At 42.6% G+C, this 23238-nt stretch overlaps 7 protein-coding genes across 7 annotated transcripts; 5 read left to right on the top strand and 2 right to left on the bottom strand.

The window, feature by feature from the left end:
* Positions 1–1106: 1106 nt before the first annotated feature.
* On the bottom strand, positions 1107–2768 carry N7503_007172 (uncharacterized protein; the record flags this gene model as incomplete). Its single annotated transcript, XM_057066719.1, has 4 exons — positions 1107–2327; positions 2388–2448; positions 2504–2665; positions 2725–2768. The coding sequence occupies 4 exons, from the start codon at positions 2766–2768 to the stop codon at positions 1107–1109; spliced, it is 1488 nt and encodes a 495-aa protein (XP_056920400.1).
* A 787-nt stretch (positions 2769–3555) lies between these two features.
* Positions 3556–5072, top strand: rho3 (Rho family GTPase RHO3). Its single transcript, XM_057066718.1, has 8 exons — positions 3556–3734; positions 3792–3842; positions 3928–3945; positions 4015–4031; positions 4085–4099; positions 4159–4280; positions 4353–4554; positions 4610–5072. The coding sequence occupies exons 1-8, from the start codon at positions 3685–3687 to the stop codon at positions 4726–4728; spliced, it is 594 nt and encodes a 197-aa protein (XP_056920399.1). The 5' UTR covers positions 3556–3684; the 3' UTR covers positions 4729–5072.
* Positions 5073–6314: 1242 nt separating this feature from the next.
* On the top strand, positions 6315–7612 carry N7503_007170 (NIPSNAP family protein; the record flags this gene model as incomplete). Its single annotated transcript, XM_057066717.1, has 2 exons — positions 6315–6960; positions 7043–7612. The coding sequence occupies 2 exons, from the start codon at positions 6315–6317 to the stop codon at positions 7525–7527; spliced, it is 1131 nt and encodes a 376-aa protein (XP_056920398.1). The 3' UTR covers positions 7528–7612.
* Positions 7613–8584: 972 nt separating this feature from the next.
* On the top strand, positions 8585–10386 carry N7503_007169 (aminoalcoholphosphotransferase; the record flags this gene model as incomplete). The annotated part of the gene is made up of 6 exons (XM_057066716.1): positions 8585–8724; positions 8898–8907; positions 9020–9177; positions 9230–9276; positions 9326–10089; positions 10148–10386. 6 exons carry the CDS (start codon positions 8585–8587, stop codon positions 10286–10288), a joined length of 1260 nt encoding a protein of 419 aa, XP_056920397.1. The 3' UTR covers positions 10289–10386.
* Positions 10387–10860: 474 nt separating this feature from the next.
* N7503_007168 (40S ribosomal protein eS27) lies at positions 10861–11472 on the top strand (the record flags this gene model as incomplete). Its single annotated transcript, XM_057066715.1, has 3 exons — positions 10861–10863; positions 11017–11079; positions 11290–11472. 3 exons carry the CDS (start codon positions 10861–10863, stop codon positions 11470–11472), a joined length of 249 nt encoding a protein of 82 aa, XP_056920396.1.
* A 1943-nt stretch (positions 11473–13415) lies between these two features.
* Positions 13416–14014, bottom strand: N7503_007167 (uncharacterized protein). Its single transcript, XM_057066714.1, has 2 exons — positions 13896–14014; positions 13416–13727 (listed from the first exon to the last, which is right to left on the bottom strand). Exons 1-2 carry the CDS (start codon positions 13949–13951, stop codon positions 13433–13435), a joined length of 351 nt encoding a protein of 116 aa, XP_056920395.1. The 5' UTR covers positions 13952–14014; the 3' UTR covers positions 13416–13432.
* Positions 14015–14233: 219 nt separating this feature from the next.
* N7503_007166 (alpha/beta hydrolase) lies at positions 14234–15088 on the top strand (the record flags this gene model as incomplete). Its single annotated transcript, XM_057066713.1, has 1 exon — positions 14234–15088. The coding sequence occupies one exon, from the start codon at positions 14234–14236 to the stop codon at positions 15086–15088; it is 855 nt and encodes a 284-aa protein (XP_056920394.1).
* Positions 15089–23238: the final 8150 nt, after the last annotated feature.

Raw genomic sequence — 23238 nt, 5'->3', positions numbered from 1 at the left:
TTGATCACGCTGTTATGGTCATGGATGTCTGTCGTCAGTGCGGCAGTGTGGGTGCTTGTGCGGACCCGAGTGCATCTTTCCCTAGAGCAGCATAGTTGAAAACCGCGGGGTTTGGCCAGTCGAATCCCGAGGGCTTCAACCAAGCTCCGACTCTTGAATCAGGTAGATTATACCTCATTTTAAGCAAATGAAGACCCTTCGTACCTGCGCACTAGATCGAGTGCCTAAGCACAATCACGAACTCAAAGATAAGAGAAAAGTACTGGTACGAATCTCGATACAGTTTCAAATAATATAGAGATGTCTAGAGCTCTATGTTCGTGCGTCATATCGCCGGACTCTATTCCTCTTCTGAAATGCATGGGCGGCTTACGATTGCCAATTGTCCAACCATTGGCAGGCAACTGCCCGCCTATAGGACAATTCCTCTGGAAAAACAGACTCACCGGAGGTAGAAAAGCCAGTGGCGGGCTAACGACCCCATTTCCGGGACATGGGACACGGGTCACTTTTCCTCAGCGCTTGCGTCTCGGCCGTACTTTTTTCTCCCATGTACCGAGACAAAAGACCAAGCTAATGGATCTAAACCAAGAGGGGACAAAAAGGCTACACCGATTGAAAGGGGCCGAGGTACTTAGTACATTTTGTGGGGGCGGGAAGATGTACCAAAGGTACAACAGTACAAAATTATAGCATAGCAATTAAAAAACAAAAACTTTCATCTTATCATCATTTTAGCGTCTTCTGTCATATCAACTCTAAATTGCGGGGCGAGACTTCAGCTTGAAGGGGCCTTGATTCAAGCAAAAGAAACGTATAGACCGCTCAACTGCCAGGACCCGATACCGCGTGGGACCCGGAGGACCTGCCGCAGCTAACAAAGAAACGGTGTGAGATTCCATCTTGCACGTGGACGTCGTCCATGCGAATAGGCCTGGTCTAGGTCCACCGTTGATGTTTTTTCTTTCTTTGTTTGTGCGCGGCTCAACCGCCAAAAGCAATGAGGTGACCGCAAGTAGCCAGCACGTGCAGTTCGCTCCGAATAAACATAAAAAATGCAAAACAAAGAGAGAACCTAGATAACAGTCTAAGGGCGCAAGTCCTACTTAGGACGCTGTTTGTTTAACTCCGGGCGTTTTGCGTAAGTCCCGTCTGCTGCGCGGATTGAGTGGTCGCATTCCCATAGGAGACTCGTCGCCGAACCCGGAGGCGAACATAGCGCCCGCAGCCCCGTGGGTATCGTCCGCACGGAGCCCCTCCCCGTTGAGAGCTGTCTGCCAGAGGGTGCGCAGGGACGAGCTCCACTCTCGCAAGGCACGGATTCGTTCCACGTCGCTGGGATTTGACACGACCACGGTTCCATTTGATTGGTCAATGTTGGCATCCAGCTGCTTATTGAGAATGAGGAAGCCTAGGATATCCAGGACCTCGGGAACAGCGATCCTGACATGCTTGGAAATAAATTGGAGGGAGAAACGAGTGTAAGGGGCAATCAGCTTGAGCACGGCTTTGGTACGCATATTGCGGCTGACCTCGTCGATATTCTCGGCAATGAACGGGTCGGCCAGGACATCGGGATTCTGGCTCAGCACGGCCTCGTAGACATGGATGTCATCACGCTGATAGGCGTCCACCAAGTCGGTCATCACCGAGATCCGAGGGTCATTCTTGTATGGCTTGGTCTCTTGTGAATCGAACGGGTTGATGGTTGACTTCATGAGCATGGTAGTCAGAACCAGGTACTTGAGGACCTGGATCCGTTGGATCGAACCCGCCTCATCGTAGTTTCGAAACGACTCGAAGAAATCGCTCTGTGCCTCTTCCCAATTCTCCTCGCTCATATGCATCTTGCCACCACATTCTCGGATGATACCCATAATCTTCGGATGGGGCACGGCGGACCGTACTCGGAGGGCTCGCTGATAGAGCGCCTTCAGGCGTTTATTGTTCTTCGTTTCCGCGTACATTTGAATCTCTAGAGCAAACAGCTCGAGCAGGTAGGTGCCTTTGCTGGAATCGTCCGACCCATCGTCCTTCTGACATGCCCGATGCAACTCCCGCACTTTCTTGCTGAGCTGACCATATTCCTTGCGCTCGAGCCATAATCGAGCCAATTTAATGTTTGTCTTCAGCCACAGTCGCTCGTTGTTGGTATTCTGAAATGATTCAAGTGTCAAAGAGTAGAACTCCTCCATGCATTGGTACGCCTGGCCATCGTCAGATCCCTTCTCGATGTAGTCGAGCATATTATTGATGGACTTTTCGGAGTAGTTTCGAGTGACGGCGGACTTGACATAAGTAAGGAGTTCGCGATAGTGTTCGACAGCCTAGTAAATTCACACTCGTTAGCCAACATCGACTGTTTTGGCCGAGGTTGAGACACCTACATCGCTGTATCGTCCGAGTTTGAATTCTAATTTGATAGCTTGCTTTAGTCCTTTAAATCCCCTAGGTCAAAGTTTTAGTACGATATGCAAGCGAGGTCCAGAGCCTCATCACGAACCAGTCGCTTTTGTCCATTTCCATCGGCGGTATGCCCAAGAACTCATCCACCGCTTCTTCCGGGTTGTCCACCTTCATCTGCTTGGCATTATAATATTTGTTTTCGATTCCGATATCACCGGCTTCATCGTCGTCGCCGGAGCCTTCGTAGTCGAAATCATAACTGTGAATCGCATCGTCAGCTCGGGTCCGTGAAGTTCAAAGTGGAGCAGGGGCACGCACTCCTCATCTCCAGAGTCTTGCATAAAATCATCGTCGTCCGACATTATGACGAAGTTGGTGGGACCTCAATATTGTCACAAACGGAGAGTAAGAATGAAGTGGAAGAGAGAGATGGGGAGGAAAGCTGGTCGTGGGGTGCTGAAGGAGCTTGAAGCGGCAGATAGGTAGTGAGAGCTGCGGCCGCCTTCACTATCGCAGCTCCCCGCCCAACTCGCTAACTGGTCAACGATCCATAACTACGTCAAACCCAGCACTTGTGAGTTGAGACAAAGAAGAAAAAAGACAATAAACATGATTTCTACGTTTACATATACTTGGCCAACGAGGTCCTCCATTGATTGTACCATTTCAAACTGGGAAAAAATATATCTTTAGTGCTGCCTATAGGAAATTGTTTACTCAGTGATCGGTTCTTGGCTATGGAGCACTTCAAATGCCGATAACTAGAAATTCAAATACTCTAAATAATACTCTCATCTCCATTCTTTTTCGCTCAGACAGTCCATGCAGGTAGATTTTCATCCAACTAACCTCGACACACTCACCTGCATGCTAATTCCAAATCCATCCAGTCTTGAGAGCTATCGCAGCGCAATGCGATCCACCGATTGGTGCCCACTCTCAACTGGTTTAATCCCCCATTGAATTGATTCATACGGCAAGACAATGTCCGAAGTCAAAGACTGTCAGCTAGCGTCGTGACAATGGAGGTTTCTGAGCCGAGGGGCGGACCAGAAGGGGGAAAGTGGTACCTTATTCGCCGATCCTTTTCAGGGCGCGATGTCATCGACTCGGGCAGTGCTGGAATTCCTCCTCCTCCACAATTCACCACGCGCTTTACCTCAGCACGACTTGGCTCTAATTATTTCATTTGGGTTTCATTTGGAATATTTACTTATATTTGCTCGACTACTTTACCGTTGCGAAGGAACATCCACGCCTCAACCCCTTTAATTCACCATGGAGCTATGCGGTCGTCAAAAGGTTGTCCAACGCAAGATGGTGCTGCTGTCAGTTCAAAGCCTCGAAGCGTCCCGGACTCGAACAGAGCGCTAACAGCTTTATAGAGGTGATGGTGCCTGTGGCAAGACTTCTGCGCTGAACGTCTTTACAAGAGGGTGCGCCATCCTTCCCCCTCTCCCCCTCTCCGAGCTTCCCCTCCGAGACCCTGGACATGAAAGCTAACATTGCTCTGGGAACTAGATTCTTCCCGACTGTCTAGTAAGAATTTTCTCCTGAGATTAGAACCATGGATACAAGATTCTAACAGCGATTGATTTGCGCGCACAGCGAACCAACAGTCTTTGGTAAGCACTGAAGATCCCTGCAATTGATACCCTTGCTGACAATGCGCTTTTAGAGAACTACGTTCACGGTAATATCCTCCAAGTTTAAATACACATCCTCCGACCGAATACTTATATGCGCCTTTAGATATCTTCGTTGACAACGTACATATGGAGCTCTCGCTATGGGACACAGCTGGACAGGAGGAATTCGACCGGTTGCGCGCACTGTCCTATGAGGATACCCACGTGCTGATGCTTTGTTTCAGTGTAAGCATTGAGAACTGGGCCAATTGTGCATGGGATAGAAAGAATGGGAAACGCTGACACGGGTGTATACAGATCGACAGCAGCGACTCGTTCGAGAACGTCGGGTCGAAGTGGATCGCTGAAATTAACGAGAACTGCCCCGGTGTGAAGGTTGTGCTCACGGCACTGAAGTGCGATTTGAGGAAGGATGATGAAATGAACGACAACCCTAGCGCCATCACTTTCGATCAGGGATTGGCAAAGGCGAAGGAAATCGGTGCGGTCAAATACTTGGGTAAGTCGTACGGTTTACTGTATGGAGAGAGACATGGCTGATGAATCGAGTGCAGAGTGTTCTGCGGTGCAAAATCGCGGGATTCGTGAGAGCTTCTATGAAGCTGCCAAGGTTGCCCTGGACGTCAAGCCTGTTGGAGGCGGTGGCTCTGGCCCTAAATGTGTCATCCTATAAATATCTGGTGAATTGGCACACCACAACTCTACTGCGTCCTTTCGTTTTCATTTTTGACTGCCCTTTTTCCATCCCACGAGTTCGTTGATTCCCCTTTGCATGTAGGCCTTGATTGATGTCGGCCTGTGACACGACTATTTCTCTTCTTTTCACTTTCCCCTTTTGTCACTCCCCTGGACACAGCGGATCTCAACTCCCGCGTCTGGGGTGATACCTTTTGCATGGTTCCGCCTCTGGTCGTCGAAGCATTTCAGCGAGGTTGGCTTTCTTACCTTTACCACCGCTTTTACACATCTATATAATTTTTTACTGGATCTAATCGCGTTTCGCCTTTGAAGAACCTCATATACATACAAGATGGTTATTTCCCATGATTTATTTCCCAGTCCTTGGCCGAGAAAACACGTGGAAGCCCCAGCCGCAAAAGCTTGATATCTCGAATGAAAATATCTCCTGTGGTTATTTTTTGTAGGAGAAGGCGTTGTAGTAACACCACAAAGCTCTTATCACCTAACAGATCTGAGTCCGATATTAAGAAAGCATCCTGCAGGATATCCCTGTCGATCTGCCGGACTTGCCTAAGGGTAGCAATAGGCGACGTCATAGTAGAATGACCCATGGTGTCTGAAGTGGTTCGTGTGGTACGAATACCCGCGCCTAACCGAAGCATATTTTTTTTGCATCTATAGTAGGCTGCAGTAACTTAGAAACATACGGAATTTTAGAATCGCCATGGAGTATTGCCGGTGTAATGTGAAGCAGCATCTTATGATCATCATAGGGGGGAATTTCTGCTGGAAAGAATGTGGGGACATCTTCGTCATAATGGCTTCAGGGCTCCGACGATCACCCGTTACCTAGCACCTGAATTACGGTAAATCAAAACAAAGAAAAAGATGACAAGAGTCTCAGCCTGAGAACAGTAGATCAGTCAGTAAATTACCACCATCCAAAGTAGATAGAATCGATCTAGACAGTCTAACAGGTATGTGGTACCATCTTATTTAATACCCCATGTCATCATTACCCACCCGTAAACGCCCAAGGTGGGACCGTACCAAGACTAAAACCGAACTAAACCACTAAACCGGAGTCATGATAGAGCTCACCTTTCCCCGCACCAACTCCAGCTCTCTCATACGTCCGTTGCTCACAAGATTTGCCTCCGATCGAATCAATCTGCAGCCCAAGGTCAGCGGAATAATCATTCTCCCTAGTCAAACCGGTAAAATACGAGCGTTCTGCTGCCTTCCCCGGGTTTTCCGTCGACGCTGATACGCTCATACTCTCCGGGGCATCTCTCGCGTGTCTTCTCCTCTTCCTTTGCTCCAGACCTCTCGCTCTCCGTCTTCAACTTCCCCTCTCTCCTTCCCCTCCAATTCCTTCCACCCACTTATTACTTCTCCTTTTGTCCCCTCCATCGTATACATGTGTAACTACTCTCCTTGAAAGAACACCCCTTGATCCCTACCACTTCTCTCCCCACTTTCAAACCCAACGCGCCCACAACTTCCCCCCTGGCTCGTTTCGCGTTTGTCTTCCTCTCCGCATAAATCCACAAATACCCAAGAACCTCATACCAAATCATGCTGGGCCCGCGATTTCTCCGCCCAGCAACCTCGCTGGTGCGGCCTTTCACCTCTTCCGCCGTGGCCTTTCGCTCCCCCTCCATCAGAGACGTAACAGCTGACTCCGCTGCGGAGTTCAGCCGGCGGCAGAAGGAGTTTCGCGAGAACCTCGAAGAGGCTCGCAAGAGAAAGGAACAGCAAGAGAGTCAGTCTGTCAATGCTTCTGCCTCTTCCCCTCTTACCCGTGAGTCCGCTCCCACTGCTCCGCATGTGAGCAATGCGAGCACCTTTGAACGAATTCGCCCAGCCTTTGACGCGGCCGATGCTCTGGATCATAAGGCACTAGGCTCACTCGCCATGCACCGTTATCTAGGAGACGAAGAAGCGCAGGAAAGCTCCAGCAAGCGTGGGCCCCTGTCATCGCTTATCTACGGAACTAAGGAAGGCCAGCATTTCGATAAGGATATCGAGCGTTCTTTTTCGCAGGTGCTGGCTCGCGGCAAGTACGTTCATTCGGTCGTTTTCCACGACGTGAAGCCCGATAAGGTCGATGAGTATGTCGATCTCGTGGGCCAGTGGTACCCTCGTATGGCTGGAACGGAAGAGAACCGAGTCAACCTAGTGGGAAGCTGGCGCACGCAAGTTGGTGACAATGACACTTTTGGTAAACTCTTTCTTCTCTTTTTACTTTGTAACCTCTATATCCCCAAATAGCTGACCGTTTTGGTGTTTTCTTTTCCTCTCAGTTCACATCTGGGAATACCAGCGCTACGAGGGCTACCACGCCTCTCTGCACAATATCTCCGAGCACCCCGAATTCCGCGACTTTGACCGCAAGCTCAAGAGCTTGATCAAGAGCAAGAAAACCTCTCTCATGCAAGAGTTCTCATTCTGGCCCACCACCCCGCCCCGCCGTCTTGGCGGATTGTTCGAACTTCGATCCTATACCCTGCACCCAGGCAACCTGCTTGAGTGGGAGACTCACTGGCGTCGGGGTCTTTCAGCCCGACGAGAGGTCATGGAGGGTGTGGGCGCATGGTTTGTCCAGATTGGAGATTTGAACACCGTCCACCACCTGTGGCAGTTTGCCAACTTGGAAGAGCGCAAGATCCGACGCGAGCAATCGTGGGGTGTTGAAGGATGGGCTGAGACTGTCCACAAGACCGTTCCTCTCATCCAGTCGATGCAAAGTCGGATTTTGGTTCCCATGCCCTGGAGCCCTGTCGGTTAAGTGGGCTTTTCGTCCTTTTGCTTTGGGGCCACAAAGCAGAACCCACTCCACCTTACCCGTTTTCTCCTAAACCTTGAATCCTTACCCTGCAAGGGTTCTGCCACAGACTTATTCCATGCAGAATCAGTATTCTATCGATCATTCTGTACTCGCATGAGTATGATTTACTGGAAGTTCGTGATGGAGACAAGGAACTGCATCACTCTGTATCGTGTATCTAGGCATGGCGCATCACTTATACCAAAACAAATGGAAACTTCATTACCCATTTTCATTAGATCTTGTTAAAATTGAGTCTTTTACATATAATGTTTACCAATCGGCTATGCTCGTGCCTGATATAACCGAAGTCCAGTGGCCTCGGGTAAACCCCCCACTTATAAAGAAGATCGCCATATGCATCTCATTGGCATCTTTTTCACCGCGGAAATACTAGACCACGAGTGCATGTGGGGCTTTGGTTGAGAGAATGCAATCGAAAAGTAAACAAACACCGCAAATCTCGACCCCAACAAACATAGTACGTAGTTATATAGTCTAAGTTAGAGTCTAATAGTCCTATCTAAGGCGGAAGGAAAAAGGAGGCAGAAATATTAGATAAATAAAAATTTACTTGAAAGAAAAATAACACCAAGTGGCCACTCCGTGCTATTCCCAACCAAAACCCGTCGCCGATCTTGACACTTTCCACCCGGTCTTTTCTCCGTCCCAGCGGGAAGACCCATAAAACCTTCCGCCCTTTTCTTCTCCGACTTTTCTTTCGCGACGCCAATCCTCCACCTCTCTTCCAGTCCGAGCGCGTCAACACGCACCTACGCCCTTCTCCTCTTTCCTCCTCAACCTAAATCGATAGAGTCGATCGTGCGCCATCACCGGTTTAAAGGGACATACATATAGTGGGACTCGGGACGAGAAGCAGCCTGCAACGAAACGAAACGAAACGAATATTCTTCCTTACAGCTTCTCAGTGCATGCACAGGGAAAAGCAACCTGTCTTTCGGATTTTTCACGATACACAAAACGGACGCGGCCAGGCTAGGCGCATCACGTTGCAGAGATGGTTTACATTCGCCAACATCATCTGCCTAATTTGCGAAACTACAAGTATGCTGGAATCGATCACTCGCTTATTAGTCGGTACATCCTCAAGCCGTTCTATAATAAATGTGTGATTGGGTGTTTCCCTATGGGCATGGCGTGAGTTTTTTTTTTTTTTTTTTTTTTCTTTCTTTTTTGGTTCCCGTTCTTGTCCTGCTGGACTGGGCTATGGAGCCTCATTTGGAAGCTCTAAATCATAGTCTTGACAGTCGGGAGGACTTGTTGGTTCTTTTACAGTCTAGCTAACCGGTTCTTCTATTTGCGCTATACAGTCCCAATGCCGTGAGTGTACCTCCCTCCTTCTTGAAGTTACATCGGGATCTATTTTGATTGTTTGCAATGCTTTTGGGGTCCAAATGGAGATTTTAAGAGTGGTGATTAATCTTTGTGCTAGATTACCCTGACCGGATTCATGTTTGTGGTCATTAATTTCATCACTGTGATGTGGTACAATCCCAACTTGGACACGGATTGTCCGCCATGGGTCTATGCGAGCTGCGCTCTGGGTCTGTTCTTGTACCAGACTTTTGATGCCGTAGATGGCATGCAGGCGTATGTGATCTTGAATATATATGGACTGGGCATTGCTGATGTATTTGCGCAGACGGAGAACCAGGCAGAGTGGACCATTGGGGGAACTGTTTGATCACAGTAGGTTTACATATGGTTGGGTTGTTGGACAATATCTGATTTGCAATAGGTGTCGATGCATGCAACACCGGCCTGGGCGTTTTGATCTTTGCGGCGGCTATGAACCTCGGACAGTCCTGGGTCACGATCTTGAGTCTGTTTGGATCAACCATGACTTTCTACGTGCAGACCTGGGACGAATACTACACTCAGGTCTTGACTCTGGGCGTCATCTCCGGCCCTGTCGAGGGTGTTCTCACCCTCTGCACCGTCTACGCCTTCACTGCCTACATGGGTGGTGGTAGCTTCTGGCACCAGCCGATGTTGGAGACAATCGGCGTGTCCAAGCCCAGCTTCATCTCGCAACAGATTTATGAGATGCCTTTTACGCAGTGGTACCTGGTGTACGGCGCGATTATGCTTCTCTTTGCCATCGGTTCGAGTATTTTGCACGTGATGCAGGTGCGTCGCCAGCGTGGTCAGGACCCCATTGCGCCGCTGTGTGGCCTCCTGCCCTTGGTGGCGATCTGGACACTTGTCCCCGCTTACCTGTACCTGAACCCGGCTGTATTGGAGAACTACACCGTTGTGTTTGGATTGTACATTGGTCTGATCAATGCTTATTCCGTCGGTCGCATTATCGTTGGTCACCTGGTGCAGTCCGGTTTCCCCTACCAGAACATCCTGCTCTGGCCGCTGGCTCTCGGTGTGCTGGACAGTGCTGGCCCACTGTTCGGTCTTTGGTCTGAGCCTGTACTTGGTGAAGGTCATGGACAGACGATGTTCGTATTCGGATGCCTCGGTCTGGCGGTTGGCGTCTATGGAAGCTTCGTGGTAAGTGTTCTTATATCCCTGTTGATCTTTCACCGAGCGCATTGCTGATTTCCTCCAGTTCGATGTGATCACCACCATCTGCGACTACATCGACATCTGGTGCCTGACTATCAAGTACCCATACGTCGAGGAGACAGACCGCAAGAACGGATCTGCGACAAAGGCACAGGTGGAGGGTGCGTTGAAAAAGACGCTTTGAACCCTGCCGGTTCATGTGCAGTCGTTTCGAGAGTTTGTCGGATTCGTGCAGCATAGCTCAACCTTGATCACCACGACCGGTATAGCTCATCCGTTTGGCGAAAATGCGGGGAATGTCGCTTGTGTTGCGACTCCAGGGTTTCGATAGACGAGAAGAACATCTGAGGAGGTAATGATTTTGATTTCAACAAGTACATAACTTTAAACATCGGTTGTTCCGAGTGCATAGAAATATGAGTGTAATGTGAGACGTTTTCATTGGCGGGAAGCTTGGATGTATACAAAAGCAAAGACGCACTTGACTGCTTACCCGCTCGAGACACAAATTGCTTACCTAATGTATCCAGAGGTGGCAAAACCATGGACGCACATTGGGTGGACGTAAACAGGCGGTGTGATTGGCGGAAGCCGCACATGAAATTCCCCCAAATTGGTCAAATTAGCGAGGGTTAAACCCTAGACGGGCCCGTTCGACAAATCCCTTCAGACTTCTCCTGGGTTCCTTCAGTATCACACAAGGTCATCGCCATCAGCGCCATTCATCAACCCCCTCGCTGATCTTTAATCGCCAAGATGGTAAGCGCTCGCTCTCGCTCGATCTGAAATTTTCCCCTCTCGATTTCGACTTCCCAGCCCATCCCGCACCAGAAGGCTCTGAGCCTCGGCCAGAATCAACATATCCATCAAAATCTTCACTTTCGGCCTTGCTAATCATGCATCTCCATCCAGGTTCTCGCGATCGACCTCCTCAACCCCACCCCTCAGGCTGAGGCCCGCAAGCACAAGCTTAAGGTATGATTCCCTGGAATCCTCGACACGCACACGAACACTTCTCGATTCGGAAATGGGTATTGTGGCCCACGGGGTGATGATGGATTTGGGAACAACAAACTGGAAACATCGAACCTCCGAAGCCACAAGAGCCTATTCAATCGAACGACACCTACATCATCCGAAAGAGTCGAATTATTGCAGGACGCTAACACAGATTCATCTGGACAGACCCTTGTGCCCCAGCCCCGCTCGTTCTTCATGGACGTTAAGTGCCCCGGCTGCTTCACCATCACCACCGTCTTCTCCCACGCCCAGACCGTTGTCATCTGCGCCGGCTGCTCCACCGTTCTGTGCCAGCCCACCGGTGGCAAGGCCCGTCTGACCGAGGGCTGCTCGTTCCGCCGCAAGTAAACGAGACGCTATGAAATAACTTCTTTTCTTATTTTGTCTTGTTGAAACGCACAGTGGGGAATAGCATGGAGCAATGGGGATGAAAATACCACATCTGGGTTTTTGGACCTTGCACTACTTCGGTTCGGTTCGACGAGAGACCGCCGTGAAAAATGTCACATACCAAATCAACTCCTTTTCTCAATGAACGATCCCCGGTCGAACATTCGATTCCGTTTGAGCCCGTGGGGTTACTTCTATTGAGGAGGCAATGATATGATACGATTCCAAACGTACTTCCTTTTTTCCCTCTACACCTATTACTCTTCCTTCTCCAAAAATGGGATATCGAATGTGGCTTGATCCGTCGTGTCTCTTGGTTTAACCGTTATCCTTGCTATTTTTCCGCTGTGATGTTTCCGGCTTCCTTAAAAATCACAGCGTGTTGTTTTTGTTATTGCGAATGATGACAGATAGAAGATGGAATACCTCGCCAACCCCCAAAAGCATTCGACAAAAAACGACAAAAAAAAGCAATACGCAGCATCCAGCTAAGGGAGTTCCGGATATCTGGCACAAAAGGCACCTTGCTTGACTTGTGCCGTGTTCTGATTTGATTTCTGGTTTATTGTTTCTGTTGCATAAGTGTATCTACTCAATGAGTTATACCTTGTACCCACAGCGATCTGGAAAGTAGAGTAAACTGGCTTGTAGTGTAGTTGAGCCTCCTGAGTCTGGCCCAGCCTCATTGACCCCGGATACAACATGGTTGTCTAAGACATCCTGCCACAAACCCCACACAGTATCACACACGACCTCTTGGACCTACCCACTTGTAGACCTGCCATCTTCATCCCGCATCCGATACACCCTCGATCGACATGAAACAAGTCTCTCCACATAAAGTAGCATATAGTATACACTTGTGCACCTCCAAGTTAAAGTCCGCCAATTCGTAGGAAAAAAACGTCACGATCTACACCATATCATCAACACCACTCACCGTTTATGTAAAGCTAAGACCAAGGCTTAGACCAAGACCAAGCCACGCATTCCCCATTCCACACCGAGCCCCCATTTCTCAGACTAGTTCACTAACCCTAAAGCCCCGCCCCACCTTTGCCGCCAGAGCTAACACCAAGACCAGAACCTCTTAGGTAAAATCGCACCGACTCATGATGTACTACGATGATTCAAACGTCATATATATATGCAGCCGATCCTACCCGATCACAGCACCCAGCCGTGGGGGAAGACACTGGAGATTATGACTGGAGCTGGATTGATGCAGAAACAAATTCTGACTCCACTCCCGCTATGGCTACGGCTGGCTACGTAGCCGTGCACGTACAATTTTGGCTGTCGATCGCTCTTAGTGCCAGGAACGATGGATGACATCACCTTTCATGCATGTTCGGGGTCTGCGATGCGCCACGAGATTGGATAATTCATTTGTTTGCTTTTGGCGGAGGCTGGAAGGCTTAATGGGAGGGTGAAATTGTTTTATTCCCATCCCGAGGTCATGCTGAAGTCCCGGATTGATTCCAATTATATATCTTGGTGGTCGATATAAAATATTGATAGTTTGGAAATTTACAGACTAAGCGAATTCAAAGGTTATGACGTTTTTTTCTTCTTCTGATAGTACATATAAAACGAATGACAGATTCACCGAAGAGAAGATGACAAAATAAATCGCACAAAGGCCATCATAACCGAAACCTCGACCATAAGAGAGACAGATATTCTCCCTTTGATCAAGTGACCGAGTCCGAATACAACTCGATCCCAAAAATAAAAATAAAAAAATATCCCGCTTGCTAAGAACATCCGAAATTTTCACAGTATCATATCCAAATGTCCAATATAACCATGCAAGCAAAGCAAGGACACACAAGGCAAAAGGCGCAAAATCAAATTGAAACGTAGCTTAAGAAAACAAGGCCCAACTCTGAGGCAAGTGAGTCGGTCATTTGCCCGTTTAGTTCAGAGCGTCAGCCTTGGCCTTGATGTCAGGACCGAAGTCGACTGGGTTCGACGGGTCGCCGCCGGTCATAAGCGACAATTTGCCGGACGAATCGTTGAGCAGCAGGTTGGCGAACTGGTTGCGGCCGACGACTTCCTTGACGGTTTCCTGAGCGCTGCTGTCGCCTGCAGCGTACTTGGCGGCGTCAACAGTCTTCAGCATTCTGTGAGAATTGCGAACGAAGTCGAGGAGAAAGAAGGCTGTTGGGTGGGGGTTTGGCGGTTGCACTTGGGGGTGTGACTCGAAGGCGCTATATGAGATCTGATATGAATATTATCTGGTCATTTTTCACTTCATGATTCTCATGACTCCATGATCACATGGAGGGGGGCTCGATTTTGGTTTTCATGATGTGAAATTGCCCGGGGAATGACGATGACGACAGTGTATATTAAGTTGGCGGGAAGGTAAGACGTACTCAATCAGCTCCGCCATCTTCTGATCGAGCTGGACAGGGTCGATTGAAGAGGCCATTTTGGAGAATCTTGGGACGGAATTTTTGATGTGCAGATGTGTGGATGTAAAGACGGAATATGGTTTGTTGATGTGACGAAATACAATTCAGGGACCGATGAGCGTTTTTACGATGACCCCCGCCTTATCTTATCGGTCTTCCAATCGGATAAATCCTTCGGACTTCGACTTCCTTCTTAATCCAATCGATACATCTAATCGCATAGATCCGCAACATAGACTGAGATCGCTTTAGTACTTCATTCCAATTGAATAACCCAGTCCACTCATTCCACACTCTCAATGGCTACAAAATCGGCCACCGCGGCGCGACAGCCCCTCAAAATCCTCATGCTGCACGGCTACACGCAGTCCGGTAACCTTTTCCACGCAAAGAGCCGTGCCCTGATCAAACATATCCAAAAGGCTTTCCCGTTACACGATGTATCAGCCAGCTACCCCACCGGCCCTATTCACCTCAAACCCAGCGATATCCCAGGCTACGAGCCGTCCAACGCATCCAGCGTCGAGCCGGAGGAAACAATCGAAGCGTACGGCTGGTGGCGCCGCTCCAACTCCGCAAACCCACCCCTATACTCCGGTATCGAGGATGGTCTAGCCACGGTAGCCAAGACCCTCACCGAAGAAGGACCTTTTGACGGCGTCATCGGGTTCTCGCAGGGCGCTGCATTGGCCGGCATGGTGGCTGCGCTATTGGAGCCAGGACGGAAAGATGCATTCGCGCATTTCGAAAAGGGCGGAGAGGGGCTACCCTATCCTGCGTCATTTTCCGATGCGGCCGGGTTCTCGCATCCGCCTTTGAAGTTCGCGGTGTGTTATAGTGGATTCCGGGCGCCTGGAGCTCGGTATCGAGGGTTCTATGAGCATCCGGCTATTCAGACGCCTGTGTTGCATGTTCTGGGGTCCCTGGACGCAGTTGTGGATGAGACGAGGAGTCGCACTTTGATTCATGCTTGTGTTGGTAATCCGGAGAAGGACGGCTCGGTCGTTTGGCACCCTGGTGGTCACTTCTTGCCGAGCCAGCGGCCTTATCTGGATGCTGCTGTGCAGTTTATTCGCAAGCAGGAGGAGAAGAGCAATGCGAATGGTACTTCGCTTGAGGAAGAGGATGTTAATGATATGGTTGTGCCGTTTTAGACGCCTGTTTTTGCATATATAACCGGCATTTGCTACTTCACTAGATGATTTGCTTCTGAGCGTCACTTTTGCTTCTTTGACTGAGACATAGATGTTGTTGTCTATTTGCATATACAAAGGGCTTTCTTCGAGTCTCAGGTCGAGTCTTTGTTTTATTGAACTCGACTTCAATTTTCTGGCACTAATAATAGGTTCTTTGTACTCGGAAATGCATACTTGGCTTTATCATATATGTATATGAAAGAAGGGAGTTTGCTCAAGTTATTCACACTCCACTCTTACCACTTTCTCGATATATGATTGGTGGGTAAAGGCGGTGCGGGAGGGCAGAATCGGACCCCTTACCCCATCAAAACTGGGAGTTACTCTGTAGGCCTGTATGTGATTAAATGTTATGATATTTTCATATATTATTTTGTAAATGTTGTCGGATGCCTATAGATTAGACTTGCTAGAATTTTGAATAAGTTAGGACGAATATTTATAGTGGTGTGGCTGGTTTTGTGATGTAGTACGCGGAAATCCTCTATACTCGTATTTTTTAAAGAGATATATATCTAACACATGAATATAAACTTCCTAATTATGCTGACCTAGCTTATCTTTATTATTTATAATCTCCTCTGTTTCTCTCCCTTCTCTATCTCCTCTATTATACTTGGTCTGTACTCTATCCATCTCTGCCTCCATATTTAACTTCCTAGGGGCCTATTAGGGGCGTTTTACTGCTCTTCCTATACCTAGCTCCCGATGGACTATATATTATTAATGTTGCCGCTTCTATATCTTATTTTCCTCCTTAATAGGGTCTTCTTTGAAATCCTCTATGGTGTCTTTATATAGGATACGAAAGCGTTCCTTAAGGTCATCTAGAATAGGCCCTAAGATATTATCGATCTCTTTCTTATAGGCTAAAAGCCCTTCTATACGCTTATTTAGTATCTAATTAAATATAATATATATATTAGTTATAAGACTTCGGGCTTAGTATCCTTTTACTTATTATATAATAAGGACTGCGTAGTAAAGAGTAGTGATAATACTTCTTTTGCCTTTTCCCTTCTGGCTGTTTATATTTAGGAACCTTTTTATTGGACTTGATGTATAACTTCTAATAGTAGAAGTACTAGATATATAATTAATTAGGTTAGGGTTTATTCGACTTAGACCTAGACTTTGATCGCTTTTATAAGGACTAAAATAATGGTGTATTGATAGGCGTACTAGTATACTCTACTAAGCGAAATACCCTTTATTAAGAAGAATTAAGCTTAGCCTTATAAAGGAGTTCTATTATTGTATCTATGAACTCCTTAGTTAGTCTTTATAACTCCTAGTTATGTTATAGAGATGAATCCTATAACCCCTATATATATTTTCGTGTTACTTAGAGGGCACGTTAAGTATAATCTTACTATACTATATTATCTATAATAGGGATTACCTAGATAGACTATGATTAAAATAGTAGAGTACGCTTTATTAGATTTAGTAAGGGTTAAAGGCATATATAAGTAAAGAATAAAGGTAGAGGAAGGTTAGGTAGTTAGTAACAATAGTTCTATAGAGTAAGGTAGTTATAGATAGTAGATTATCTACTGAGTTTCTTCCTAAGTTCTATATTTAACTAAGTTTTAGAGTCGCTCTTCTTCCTTAATCTTAGTTATTTTTAACCATATCTCCACTATATCTACTATACTTACCCTCGAACTTCGAAGTTACTAATATTATAATTTAACTAAGTTTATAAAAGTACGCGCGGTTAAATTATAAAAGGTAAGCTCCTTCCCTCTCTATCTTCTTATTCCTTAACTTCTCTAAGTATCTCTATAATACCTCTATCCTCTATCTCTTACTACTATCGCTATAGCTATATAGTACTAATAACTTCTTCCTCCCCTTAATATACTAGCTATATATTAGTGGTTAGTAATAGTACTCTACTATATATATATAATATTCGCTATTACTAGCTCTATGCTAGTTATCTTTATGCTAATCGTTAAGATATAATATATAATTAATATAAATAGCGACCTTCTCCTTAGCTCCTTACCCTACCTACTACTTAGGAGATAAACATAGATCTAAATAGTCTACTTTCCTAGGTTAGTCCTTCTACCCTCTTTTAAAGAGGTAATTTACTTATAGAATATAATTAAGGTTAGATCTCTTTCCTTATAGGATATAGATTAAGCTATATCTTTTTACTATCGTTATATATACTATATTCCTTTATAAGAAGGCTCTACTAGAAGAGCTCTAAAGTGCTCTATATACATGGCTGCTATTACTACTAGCAAATCAGAATTTATTTAGACTCGCTATTATTAGGGATATACTAAGGCCCTTTCTATTTAGTAGAGGGTAGTAAGGTATTAAGTCTATATTAATGCCTTAAAGGCTATATAACCGCTACTAGCTAGGCCTTCTCCCCTTACCTAAGGTAAGAACCCTTTCCTTTTATTCCCTTTTCCCTAAATTCTAATACTATTATTAATTAGAGATATCCCCTAGGGCCATACTTAATAGTCTTAATATTCTATAGAAATACTATATAGGCTATTAGGTAAGCTATACTTATACTATACCTAGAATATACTATAGAATATATATTCGTGAAGCCTAGACTACTAAATCTTAGGTCCTACATATATAGAGGTCTTTACTTAGCCCTTAGCTTCCCTTTAATATTAGGTGAATAGATACTATATATCTATACTACTATGCCTAGTATTAGAAATATAAGGTTCATCCTTAAAGTAGCGATAAGCTAATATAGGAGAATTATTACTAGATAGATAGTGTTCCTAATATTTGTCTCTCTAATCTACTACTACTATTAAAGAGTCTCTTTAGTACTAATACTAGAAATACTAATTATTTCTATTAATTTATCTAGCTTTTAAATAGTGCTTTAGCGTTTATATCTAGTAGTGGCCGCCCTGATCCACGTCTATACTCTTAGGAGCAAAGCTATATATTTTAAATCCAGGGACTAATATACTATTTAATTAGCCTATTATAGGGAAATCTTCTATTCTATATATAGCTTTATTTTATAGATAGGGAGGCTATATATAATCAACGTCTTTTAAATACCCCTTTACTCTAGAAATGCCCTAAGCTTTTACGATACTTAGAGAAATTAATAGATGATCTAAACCCTTATTCTAAGGTATTTAATCGGGCTGGTTATATCCTTAAGAGCTACTATGGCCTAAATGATTATTTATATATTACTCTATAGGTATGAATCTATATATCTTACTTCTTCTAAAGGGTTTCTACTGACTTTATTCTAGCTTAAATTAGTAAAGAATCGTGTAGGTAGAAGACTATATAATCTACCTACTAAACTTAAGGTTATAGCCTTCTTACTAAAGATTAATTATAAGTATACCTAGCTAGGATATTATGATATTCAGATCTACCTTAAAAAGCGACCTTCCTATAATATCGACCTAAATTCTATCTTTAATAGTATAGATATACTATTATTAGATATACCTTCTAGACTTAATACTAGGTCTAAAGCTAGATCTAATACTAGATCTAATATAGGGTCTATTTCTAGTGGCGATTCTATACCTTTATATAGTATTAACTTTATTTTAGATCCTAATAGAGACCGTGAACTATTGTTTATCTATCTAGAGCATCCTCTCTACTTCCTATTAGCTTATCCCCTCTTCTAGCCCACTAGTGGTATTAGCTATCCTTGTAGTATATCTCTTACTAGTATAATAAAAGGTAGAAAAGTATAGTAAAGGATAAATATTACTCTAATTATAATCTTCTATGCTCGCCTCTATATATATGCGGATAACTTTAATATTCTATAGCGTAGTGCGACTCTTTTCTAGTAGTGGATTATTAATGCTCTCCTTATTAATAATATAAAGAATATAGATTATATTTATTTTAACTAAGGAAAGCTACGTGCTAAGTCGTACTTAAAACTCGTATAGGCCTATACTAAGGGAGTACTACTTAATAAGATTAGAATATAGACTATCTTACTATTAATAGTAAAGGGAAGCCCCTAGTATATATAGTAGCGGTATTAAGACTCTATGGCTATTGTTCGTAAGTATAGGAAGCCATGTTTATTTATTATATTTACTAGTAATCCATACTAGGACGAAATCACCTAGGAATTATTCATTAACGCCTTTAGCTAGCTAATTTAAACTTAGTGGTAATATCTAGACTTAGTTATATATATCTTCTATGCTAAGCTTAAAGAGTTCCTTTATAATCTTATAGGCCCTAATAGCGCTTTTGGACTATACTACGCTTAGATATATATTATTGAATTCTAAAAAAGAGGTATACTATATATATATATACTTCTTTAGCTAAGGGACTTTCCCTATAATACCCTAGATATAGTGAATAAAGTTATATTAACTAAGTTCTCTAATATTAATGGGAAAGATAGCTAATCTCTTTATAATATCATTAAGGGTCGTATGATTCACTAACTATATAGCGAGCATAACCCTAATTTACTATATATAGAAGAAGTTAATAGTATTTAGAAATGCTCTAAGGGGTTCCCTAAGGAGCTATATAATAAAATATCTATAGATAATAATGGTTATCCTCTCTATTAGTAAAGAGATAATACTAAAGTTAAGATTAACTATCTAGGCTAGAAAGGCCAGAAGATAATTATTAGTAATAAGTAGGTAGTTCTATATAACCCTTATCTTACCTATAAGTACTAGGCTTATATTAATATTAAGATCTATAGCACTATTAAAGCTATTAGATATATCTATAAATATATCTATAAGGGTGCTGATTATATGACTATAGAATTTAACTCTAATAAAATTTATTAGTTTATAAATAGCTGGTATCTTAGCGTATCTAAGGTATATTAGCGGATATTTTTATTTCATATTTATAGCATCTATCCCTCAATTATGGCTTTAGTTATTTACCTTCTAGATAAGCACTAGGTATAATTCGATCTAGCTCTAACTCTAGAGCTCTACTAAGAGTCATTTTTGGTAGCTATATCACCCTTACTCAAATTCTTTAAATTTAATAAGGTCAATCGCGATAATAAGGAGATAAAGGATATTACTTTATTAATATACTAGGATACGCCTAAGTATCTTACCTAGTAAAAAAACTCTTAGCGTTATTAAGCGCGAGGCGGTTATTCCTAGATTAGGTATATATATCTAATTAATTATATATAGGGAGAGGTATTCTACCTTCGCTATTTACTTTCTATTATTTAAGGACTAACTAATTACTAGGATCTTCTTATAGTGCCTCTATTACTAGGTAATATTCCTATTAGTGAGCCTTAACTAGTGACGTAAGATAGTTAGTAGGTAGTAATCTACTTAATATTTAAAGATGCCTACTATAGCCAGTATCTTTTTTAGGATAATTATAAGTAGGAGTTATACTTCTAAGAGGCCACTTCGCTTTATACTAGATAGATATTATAGCAAACCTTCATTAATATCTTAGTATCCTATAAGATTAAAGATGGTTCTAGGATATAGGATAAGTTCTATAAGTAGTTATATAATAATTTATTATAATAGATTCGGCGTTAAAATTTACCATTTCTATATAACTTTCCTTATCTAGAGTATAATTATAGTCTATACTTAATTAGTAAGGATCTCCGCGAGGAAAATATATCTTTAGAGTATTTCCACCTCCTATAGCCTTAGTTACCTTAGGGTAAGCCTACTAATCGTCTAATTTAAGAAGAGTTAGTATATAACCCACGAGAGTAAGCAATAAAGGCGGCTAAGATACGTACTTAACTAAATCATAATCAATAGAAGGCGTTTAATATTATACTACCCGCTATCCTTAAGGATCTATCTTATATATATTTCTTCTTATATAGTCTAGGGGGGACTAGAAAGACCTTTCTTTATTATCTACTATATACTAAGCTTCGAAGCTAAGGGCTAATAGTATTATATATTATATCTACTAGTATTACTACACTACTTCTCCCTAGTGGCTATATAGTATATCGTCGTTTCTAGCTTCTATTAGACCCTAAGTCTAGCTAGTAAGGTAATATCTTAAGGTAGACTTAGGATACTAAGCTTCTATAAAGAGCAAGCTTAGTTATCTAGGATAAGATACTAATAATAAACCAGGAGCATTTTAATATCGTTAATCGAAATCTATAGGATATTCGTGAATCTAATACTCTATTTAGAGGCCTACTAATTATTCTTAGCGGTGACTTTTAGTAGATATTACCTATTATAAAATACGGGAATTCTACTAATACTATTAATACCTATCTATAAAACGCAAATATCTAGAGTATACTACGCTACCTTTATCTCTATTAGAATATACGCCTATAAGAGGATTCTAGTAAAGAGAATCGTAAGCTTATAGAATAGCTTCGGGTTATATCTTATAAGAGAGAGCTTTATAAGATAGAGGGAATTGATCTACCTTTATATATCGATTTATTAAGCGATCTCTATAGGTTTATTAAAGATATATATCTAGAATAGGAGATACTTATAGTACCTTCTAACCCTGATTTCTTCTATAGACGTGCTATCTTAACTCTAAAGAACGCATATATTCATGATTTAAATAATATATTACTTAATTAATTACCTAGGGATACTAATATACTCTACTTAAGTAACTCTATTTAGTCTAAAGAGGGGAATATATTAGCTAAGTCATATAAGATAACTCTAGAGTTTCTAAATAGTATTATAACTACTAGCCTTCCCCTTACTTATCTACATCTTAAAGTTAGTGCGCTAGTGATACTAATCTATAATATAGATCCTATAAATAGTCTATATAATAGTATCTAGTATACGGTCCGTCGCTATACTACCTAATATATTAAAGTCTAGCTATCTAATCTAGCTTACCATCGATAACTATATCACCTACTTTATCTATTTAGCTTATCAATAAATCCCTTAGAGCTCTCTTTTACCTTAACGCGGCGCTAATTCCTAATTTAATTAGCTTTTACTATAATAATTAATAAGGCCTAAGGGCAGTCCCTTATATATATTAGAATTAATCTACGTAGTTAGGTATGTTTTAGATTCGTCTTTTAAATAAGATCTAACTAATAGATATATATTTATGTAGTGTTTTGGTCATAGGCAGCTTTATATAGCGTTTTCACGTACTATAGATACTAAGAATATTAAAGTGCTACTAGCTAAGTATAATATAGGGAAAAAGGTATATAATATGGTTTATAAGGAAGTATTAAAGGTATTTCCTCTAGAATAACTAAGAGTTTTAAATCTTATAATTATATACTTCTAAGAGTATTAAATCCTAAGTAATAACCTTAGTAGAATTACGCGATTAAACTCTAAGCTTTGGTTAAATAAAGTAAATAACCTTAGTGGAATTACGTAGTTAAAGGTAGAACTTTAGTTAAATTATATATATAATCTTAGCTAAATTGAATTATTTCCCCTAATTAATATCCTTTATCTCTATGAACTCCTGTAAAATCTACTAATTAGTAAAGAAAACTCTTATACATATTATTTTCTTTAGTAAATATATAGTTAAATTACTCTAAAGTTCCACTTTTAAATTCGTGCTTTAGTTAAATATAGATATAATACTCTAAGGCTTGATTCTATTAGCTCTAGCCTTAGTTGATTTTCACTAAAGTCCTACTTTTTAAATTCATGCTTTGGTTAAATATAGCTAGATTACGCCGAGGTTCAATCCTATTAGCTCTTACTTTAGTTAATTTACTCTAAAGTTCGTAGTCTTAGGTCCCCTATAAGTATAGTAACTTCTTTATTTCTTAATACTTTATCTATACTTTCTCTTTCTTATCTTTAGGCCTATATCCCTTCCTATTCTCCTTATCCTACTATATTAGACTAGGAAACCAGTACCTATATAGATATTAATATATTAATACTTATTAATAATAATGCCCTAGTATAGTCTCTATATAAGAAGCTTATTAAGATAGATATATACGCTAATAGGCCTAAGTATAGAGGTCTAATGTACCTTATTATTCTAGAGGAAATTCCCTATTAAGTTTACTTTTAGAATAGCCTTATATAGGAGCTACTTCCTAAGTAGGTAATTATTATACTTAGTTCCTTAATTACTAAGGAGAAGACTAGAGAGGC

Source organism: Penicillium pulvis, assembly GCF_028828015.1.
Source record: "Penicillium pulvis strain IBT 33274 chromosome Unknown contig_5_segment0_segment0, whole genome shotgun sequence".
NCBI classification, from domain to species: domain Eukaryota; kingdom Fungi; phylum Ascomycota; class Eurotiomycetes; order Eurotiales; family Aspergillaceae; genus Penicillium; species Penicillium pulvis.
The sequence above is the reverse complement of the archived record's forward strand: the minus strand, read 5'-3'. Positions and strand labels throughout refer to the sequence as shown.